General features: G+C 48.1%; 4 protein-coding genes across 8 annotated transcripts in view; 2 read left to right on the top strand and 2 right to left on the bottom strand.

Moving 5' to 3' along the window:
* LOC125953446 (tubulin-specific chaperone cofactor E-like protein) overlaps positions 1-5,447 on the top strand; it is a 7,550-nt gene extending 2,103 nt beyond the window's left edge. For 2 of the 3 annotated variants that reach the window (XM_049683044.1, XM_049683045.1), the window contains 7 exons: positions 1,083-1,343; positions 2,015-2,144; positions 2,223-2,797; positions 4,134-4,199; positions 4,272-4,371; positions 4,449-4,768; positions 4,843-5,447. In XM_049683044.1, coding sequence (XP_049539001.1) covers positions 1,222-1,343; positions 2,015-2,144; positions 2,223-2,797; positions 4,134-4,199; positions 4,272-4,371; positions 4,449-4,768; positions 4,843-5,035 — 1,506 coding nt within the window. In that variant the 5' untranslated portion in view covers positions 1,083-1,221 and the 3' untranslated portion in view covers positions 5,036-5,447. Of the gene's footprint in view, positions 1-815; positions 835-1,082; positions 1,344-2,014; positions 2,145-2,222; positions 2,798-4,133; positions 4,200-4,271; positions 4,372-4,448; positions 4,769-4,842 lie in introns of those variants that run through there. The other variant, XM_049683046.1, reaches the window with a different exon arrangement.
* Positions 1-7,500, top strand: part of LOC125953426 (testin) — a 266,491-nt gene that overhangs the window by 47,604 nt on the left and 211,387 nt on the right. The window lies entirely within an intron of this gene.
* Positions 1-7,500, bottom strand: part of LOC125953378 (unconventional myosin-XVIIIa) — a 284,199-nt gene that overhangs the window by 43,233 nt on the left and 233,466 nt on the right. The gene's annotated exons all lie outside the window — the stretch shown is intronic.
* The window catches only part of LOC125953391 (membrane-bound transcription factor site-1 protease), a 5,740-nt gene continuing 4,301 nt past the window's right edge, over positions 6,062-7,500 (bottom strand). Inside the window, exons 3-4 of one of the 2 annotated variants that reach the window (XM_049682939.1) lie at positions 7,124-7,459; positions 6,062-7,036 (exon numbers count right to left, since the gene is read on the bottom strand). In XM_049682939.1, the coding sequence (XP_049538896.1) occupies positions 6,543-7,036; positions 7,124-7,459 (830 nt within the window). In that variant the 3' untranslated portion in view covers positions 6,062-6,542. Of the gene's footprint in view, positions 7,037-7,096; positions 7,460-7,500 lie in introns of both variants that reach the window. The other variant, XM_049682938.1, reaches the window with a different exon arrangement.

The following is a 7,500-nucleotide window of genomic DNA, read 5'->3' on the forward strand; positions in this document are numbered from 1 at the left end:
GACGGAATCCAAGAAAGCGGGAATCATTTCTCAACTCTTCGTGCCATTTTTGATCTGTGGACCTTCAACCCTCTTACTAGTGGCCTAGTGTATTATTAACACGCTAGAATGCGCTCGCTCGCTCGTTCGTTTGCTGGCGTTCCCTTCCACATCCCGCAACACACAATCAGCTGTTTCAGTAGCCCCTTCTCCGGGGCCGTATGATGCTGCATGTACACGAGGGAGCGGGAGAATGGGGGTGGGTGGTCTGCACGATTCGCGTGCCAACTTTACGGCACAGCGTACACCATGACGCACACAATCAGTCGAACAGCTTCGAACAGCATTCGGTTACTAGTCATCGTAGTAGTAGTGGTGGTAGTAGGTAGTAGTAGTAGACCAACCCCCCCCCCCCCCAGGTATGTAAACAAAAGCAACGCGTGCGTGCGTGCGAGCGAGAGCGGTGACGAAGTAGGCCTCCTTTTTCGACGGTACGATTGTTTCGCGTTTTCGCTTTTGTGCGCTTTGCGCGCGCTCTGCTCTCAATTTTTCCGTTTTTCTTTCGAGCATTTTCCACCCCTTCGTCTCGGGCACTCGATCCCGAGAGCCGCTACTCAATTGGCCTACTCTCGTGGATTGTATAATAATGGCTTTAAATATAGTAAATAACCCGCGACCACCGAGGAGGAGATCCACGGTGCACGCGATAGCCGACTAGCGAGAGTACTAGATGTGTTTTCAGCGGATAAACCACTAGTGCCATTAGGGGCACGTGCGAGAGAATGTTAAATCGGAAATACTGACCACCGCCGCTAGCATTTCTAGCTCAGATCACTGAACCATCGTAGAACAAAGGTGAAATCGATGATTTCGAGATGGAAAGTGTGTGTATCGACGCGTGTACGACATAAACAAAAGCCTACTGAGGCGCGAGCCTCTCGAAAGTGACTCAACGTTGCTAGCCAACTTCCTCCTCGTGGACTGTGGGGCATGCATGTGTATCGGGTGCCGTGATAAGGCGCAATCTCTTATCAATATGTTACCTTTTTATATATCGTCCCCCTGGTCATGCCCACTGACCATTCTTTTCTTTCTTCTTACAGCAAATCCAAAAGAGGACAGCAAACACGAATGATTCTTGCCGTTAGGCAAAGTAGTCCAAGGAACTTCCGAACGCCGGCTAAGTGTACGAGGTGAACTGGCACCGACTGTTCTTAATTCACGAGTCACTGAACCACCAAAATGCCAACACTGCTGGAAGCGCTAGAAGAAAAGTACGGTCTGGAGCCGGACGACAAAGAGGACCACGCCGACGAAGAGGTGCTCGTGTCCATCTTTGTTCCCAAGCTACCACCGAGACAAAGGTTTGTAAAAAGGGCCTTGAAAGGAGGATGGTTCTGCATTAGAACGATTGAGGGCGTGTGTGAGATGCTAGGCCATGGCTTGAAAACGGTGTTGCATAAGGAATACGATAGAAGCAGAGACACTTTTAAGCTTTTTTAGTAGTTAAGAGATGGATATTTCGAACTGAAATCAATTTTAAATTGTTTTAGCGATACTCAAATTGTAATAAGCATACTTTACACTGTCTTAGTAAAATATTTAGAGAAGAATTCGCATTAGTGGTTCAAAGAACTAGATAATCTGCGGAATCCTTCGCCTTTAAGAGAGGGGTCACGAGGCAACAATCGTTTACATTGGTCGAAGCTATTTTGCGAAGAGCCCCCCAACGATCGCGCATGATCCAGCGAGATAAATATCTTACGGCGTAGTGTGATTCGACCGAACACAGATGCGAGCTCTTCAAACGCCTCCATTCGTATTCGCGTTTTATCTCGCGTTTTCTCAACATTCGATCGAACCACGAATGGTGCGCTGCTGTGGAGGCGTTTGGTGTCGTCGTGGTCGTCGTCATTTCCATACACCCCGCGAAACAGCACGCTGTTTATTAGAAACTGCGAACGCGGACACATGGGGTCATACTTATTCGAAGCGCCATCCATTTCTTCCTTTTTTCTCTCACCCTTTCTCACAGCACACCCCAACTGCTTATACTGAACGATTGCAACATTGATCGTGCCGGTGAACCGGAGGATTTGAAGAAAAAATGTCGTATCGTAAAGGAGCTCGATCTGGCACAGAACAAACTGAACAATTGGAACGAGGTAGGTGTCGACGCCGGCGGGGAAGATGGTGCTGTAATAAGCTACGAGAAGTGTTAAAACTGGCGCGTACCTCCACAGGTATTCGTCATTCTGTCGCACATGCCCCGGGTTGAGTTCGTCAATCTCAGCCTGAACCATCTTACCGGGCCGATCGAGACGCCGGCCGTCACCAAGTTGGATCATCTGCGGAATCTAGTGCTGAACAACACCAAGCTGGAATGGTGTAGCGTAGAGACACTGCTCCGATTACTGCCCGCCCTCGAAGAGCTACACCTTAGCCTGAACGAGTACACGCACGTGCTGATCGATACGGCCGGAAGTGAGGACACCGGTGTCACTTCATCTACCGATACCGGTGGGAATGCCAACGCAACGGCACCGGCAACTAGTCAAAAGCAGGAGGAGAATGAAGAAGAATCGATGGGCAACGATAATACGGCAGAAGAACCGGCATCATCATCCGGCCACCGCAGCCGAACCAGCTCATCGTCGTCCCAATCAACCGAAGTGCCACCGTTTCGTACCAACCCGCATGCCGGTGTCCGGAAGGTGCACCTCACCGGTAACTACATTGCCGAGTGGAGCGAAATCTGTCGCATCGGACGAGTGTTTCCGCAGCTGGAAACCCTGGTGCTGGCAGATTGTCCGTTGAGGTAAGTAATGAACGAGGACAAACGGGGTATTCACCGGCAGCAATTGACAAACTCAGGGTGTAACGGTTTGGGGGTAAGGGGGACCACTCACGGCCGGCCAGACACTGTCCGCCAATTGATAGCGCTTATCTGGGACGTTTTTCAATATTTTTGCGCGCGTTGCCGCACTGATAACGCGGGCTGTTGGTTAGCGTTGAAGCAGATGTGTTTTGCTTTATGGTTGAGTACACAGTACCGAGACACCGTGTGCGCCATCTGTGTTTGGTTTAATAGGTGCCACGTGAAAATTGCCCTCCGGACGTGACATGGTCATTCTACTGCGTTCTTGCTACTAATCGCTGGTTGATATGGACCATATGATTCCGGACAGGAACCACATGAGGGTTGAACGTTCGATTGTTATCGTTTAAATAACGAAAACACACTACAATTCGGGGTTGCCGTTGCGTAAACTTAACACTTTAATTTTACATTCAACAATACATGGGGCAACACACGTGCGATTGCCACAACGCGGCGTTACCTTCGGCACTATCATCCACCGATCGACAGTGTTCGAAACCGTTTTCGGTTTTTTTTTTTGGGTTTCAACGCAACGCTCTGCCCAGTAGATAATGCTCCTATGGTGGCACCATCCGTGCACCGCCGGCAATACATAAATGAATCATCCGTGTAGAGTAGAGACATAAAACAAAAAAGAGCAAAAAAAAGGAGGTCAATGCGTGTGGATTTCGGTGGCTCCTCACCACCGGTGTGTTACATGACGTTAAACGAAATCGGTAGCAGCATGCCGAACACATTTCAGCCAGTCATTACTATCACCTGGATTTCGGTTGCTTCGTTTCTGTTTCACCCTTTTCCACCGGTATTTACTTTCGATTTTGACATTGAAGCCGGTGTCGGGCTGGGCGTTCGATCAAAGGAACACCGGTGAAGACATTAGAAACGGAATCAGCGGAGTGTGATGTCTGGACTGGATGACCCGTTGGATTGGATTAGAGTGGCATAAATTATAGATGAAGAGTAGTTTCTGGTGCTTCAATTTTTAACGCGAGAACAATATGAAAGGCATCTTTCAGCTATTTGACTTAAAAGGTTACTAAGATTCATATCAATAGTTTGCGATGCAATGCAGCCGATATGAATTCATGAAACTAATTTCTATAATGTTTTTTTTTTATGAAAAATTCAATGTAACTACGATCATCTCATCCCTGTCTGGCCTGGCAAGGCCTGGCAAGGACATTTACATAGAACTATTTCTTCTACTGCAAACTACTTTATGCTCGCGTATGATAAATTAAGTGCATTAAATCTGTTCCTTTTTTCCCATCAGGTCTATCAAGCCAACCGATGCCGAGGGTAACACTGAAAATGCAGAAGAAAGTCACAAATACTTTCCGTAAGTTCATTATTCGCACTGATTTATTGAGATGGACAACCAATCGCTGACAAATTTGCTGTCGCCCTGCAGGAACTTGAAGCTGCTAAACTTGAGCAATGCCAAGATCGACTCATGGGAAGATATCGATCGGCTATCCCGCTTTCCGGTGCTAAGCAATGTGCGACTTCAGGTATAATCCGACTTGCTCCGAGGCATTAATATATACCGATTAATAACGCGCATTTTTCGTTCGTTTGATCGTTGCAGTACTGGCCACTGTGGTCGCGTACGGATTCGATGACCGAGCACGAACGGCGCCAGCTGCTGATAGCGCGGCTTCCAAACATCAGTATTCTGAACGGTGGCGATACGATAGGTGCAGTCGAGCGAGAGGATGCGGAACGGTCCTTCATTCGCCACTATCTAGATAAACCGGAAACGGAGCGACCCCCGCGGTATTACGAACTGGTCGGTGTGCACGGTAAGCTGGATCCGCTCGTGAACATCGATTTACGACCGGAGCGTAAGGTGAAGGTGCGGTTCACCTTCGAAGATAAGACGGTCGAACGGACGGTCGACGTGAACAGGTAAATTGTGATGGCAGGAGAAAATTCTCAGGATTGTATGATAATATCCGGTTGGTGTCTCACCTCACGTACAGGACGGTAAGCGATCTGAAGTCCCGATTGGAGCGGCTATTCGAGGTACCGGCTTCTCGGATGCGGTTGTACTACGTCGATCAGGATCTACGCGATCTGGGCGCCGAGGAGATGAAGTACCCGACGAAGGTGCTCTACAGCTATAATATACGATCCGGTGATGAAATCATCATCGAGCGGAAGGTGAAAAGTTGATTAACGTCGCCCGCATTCACTGGTGATACAACGAAGTGATTACAAGGAAGCCCAGCTATAGGAACACCTCGTCGTGTCCTTTTTTGATAAACTAGATATTGTGATATGAAGAGCGTGTCACAACACACACACCGTATACTTAAGTATATGCCACTCTCCATCGCAAATGCAGCAGCTACCTATACAAACCTCAGCGGATACCGGATCAGTTTGGTTTTTTTCCCTCCTGTACTGGGAACAATCCCTTCTCCCCGCGGTGCAGTGTGTTTGTCCCAGTTGCGAAACCTCACTTTTGCTTTGTTTCCTAACTTGTTTAAGATCCTTTCCATAGTAATAGCGACGTACAGAAAAAGAGCTGGAATCAAACTATGGCAGCCTAATAAACTAACTAGTTACTCATAACGAACGATAATTTGCGGAGAGTTCGTGATTGTATTGTACTTGTTTATGGTACTAACCTGCATAATGGATGTCTGCTATCGAAAGATTTCAAGAGAATGTTGGGAAGCATGAATCTGGATCGCTTTCGGTTGTTATTGGATTGCTTACGATGCTATTGTTGCTTGCTGGTCCGTATTCGTTCCAAGATGAATAAGACGTTCCTCATCTTCTACTATTTTCGCATTATGAGGTACATCTTATATAATTAAATGGACTAGAAAAGCAATAAACACTACTACGAACCCGAGTATGGGGCTTCTACTTTTAAGACGGACAGCCTAGGCCTTCCTAAGAACTCTTCATCGCTAGTAGCCGAATATCGTCATCCTCCAGTTTGTTAGTTTTTTCGGAACCAATCTCGAAACCGTCACTCCCGCTCACCATGCCCGTAGCGTTAGTCCACCTGGAAGGCCAAAGAAAATTTTAGCGAGCTGTGTCGTCGTCAGTCATTCCCATGAGATGTCCAGCGTACCGACGAGTGAGAATCTTCTTGTGATGTCGGTTTTTCGGTTGTTCCTTCTCAAATACGAAGCGAATAGTCTTTGTAACAATTTTTCCCTCCACGAAGACTGACCAAACGTCGGATTCGTTATAAAAATATACAAATATTTTTCACTTTATTCATTCATCACTCTTCCATTCTAGTAAACTAGGGAGGGAAACATAATTGCTGCTACTGTTGCTACCGTCTAACTGCTGAACCGTAGAACGATCTACATGTTTTGAATACATAATGTATGTAATCATAAAATCCATGATTAGAGTGCCTGCAGGCCGAACATACGTCTTGGCAGAGACTAACGTATAGCCGTTCAATACGTCTGGATGGCTTAAAACCACACCACTGTCTGCCTCCATTTTAGGCCCCCGCTTAGGTGACCCGTAAGCACCCGAATCAATACATTCGTACTTTAACAACAACAGAAAACCTAAAAGAAAACAGACGTATAACACCGGAAAGCTTCAAACAGGCGATACACCCCATGCACTGTTGCAGCCCTCTTCTTCTCCTTCACCATTTTGGTATCGTTGGGTCAGCCGTGTTGCCGGCTGGCGATTTGGTGGCTTAGAAGCCAATCTTTTTGAAAACATAATTAAGCCTTCGCTTAATGGTCAACCCTTTGGTCCGGCGGAGCCAGTTGAGAAGCACGAAAAGCGCAATCCCGGCCAGCAGCAAGAAGCTCTTCGATGTGAGCCAGTCAACTACCATCGAAGGGCGCCTAACCGAACCCCCCGTAGCCGTAGAGCTGTGTAGTAGTTGCTGCGATGGGCCTGCCGTTACACTGTTTCGTAATACCGGACCGTCTCCTCTCGTCAGTCCATCACCTCCTGCGGCCGCCAACCGCATCTGCTCGTTCATTTGCTGCTGCCGGTGATCGTTCACGCTGAGCGGAACCGTCTTAATACCGAGCACGGGCGTTGGACCGTTGGCACCCTGGCCGGCACCAACGATCGCACCACCACCGATCGAGGGCGGTGCGTTGGGAGGTATTTTGTCCGTCTTCTTATTCCGCCACCCAGGTAGGTCCGGTTCATCGTTTGCGCTCAGTACGGACGATGCTGCAGAAGAGGACAACGTTAGAGATAGGGAACGAGCGGGAGCGTGCGAGCCCACATTACCTTTCTGACTCACTACTTCCAACTTACGGAAAAAGTTTATATCATCGAGCTCGTTCCCGAACAGCGGAATCGGCGGAGGGACTTTGTTTGATTGTTGCAGTTGACGTTGCTGGATGAGTTGTTGCTGCTGCTGCTGTAGCTGTTGTTGCCGTTGCTGTTGCAGTTGCTGTTCCTGCTCGAGCGTCAGTAGCCGATCGTTCAGTCCGGTTAGGGTAGACATGTTCAGCGTGACCGGTTGTTCCCATGCTAGCCGGTCGCATTTGGGCAGAGGCCGTTTTGCGTGTACCGACGAATGCGTGACTAGCACCTTCGAGTAGAGATGCAGATTGTTGTGCTGCATCCGTTGTGGGGGTTTTTGATTTTCTGTGAAACAATAACATCGTCAATACGAGGGATACACTAAT

The sequence above is a fragment of the Anopheles darlingi genome, chromosome 3 (genome assembly GCF_943734745.1).
Source record: "Anopheles darlingi chromosome 3, idAnoDarlMG_H_01, whole genome shotgun sequence".
Lineage (NCBI taxonomy): Eukaryota > Metazoa > Arthropoda > Insecta > Diptera > Culicidae > Anopheles > Anopheles darlingi.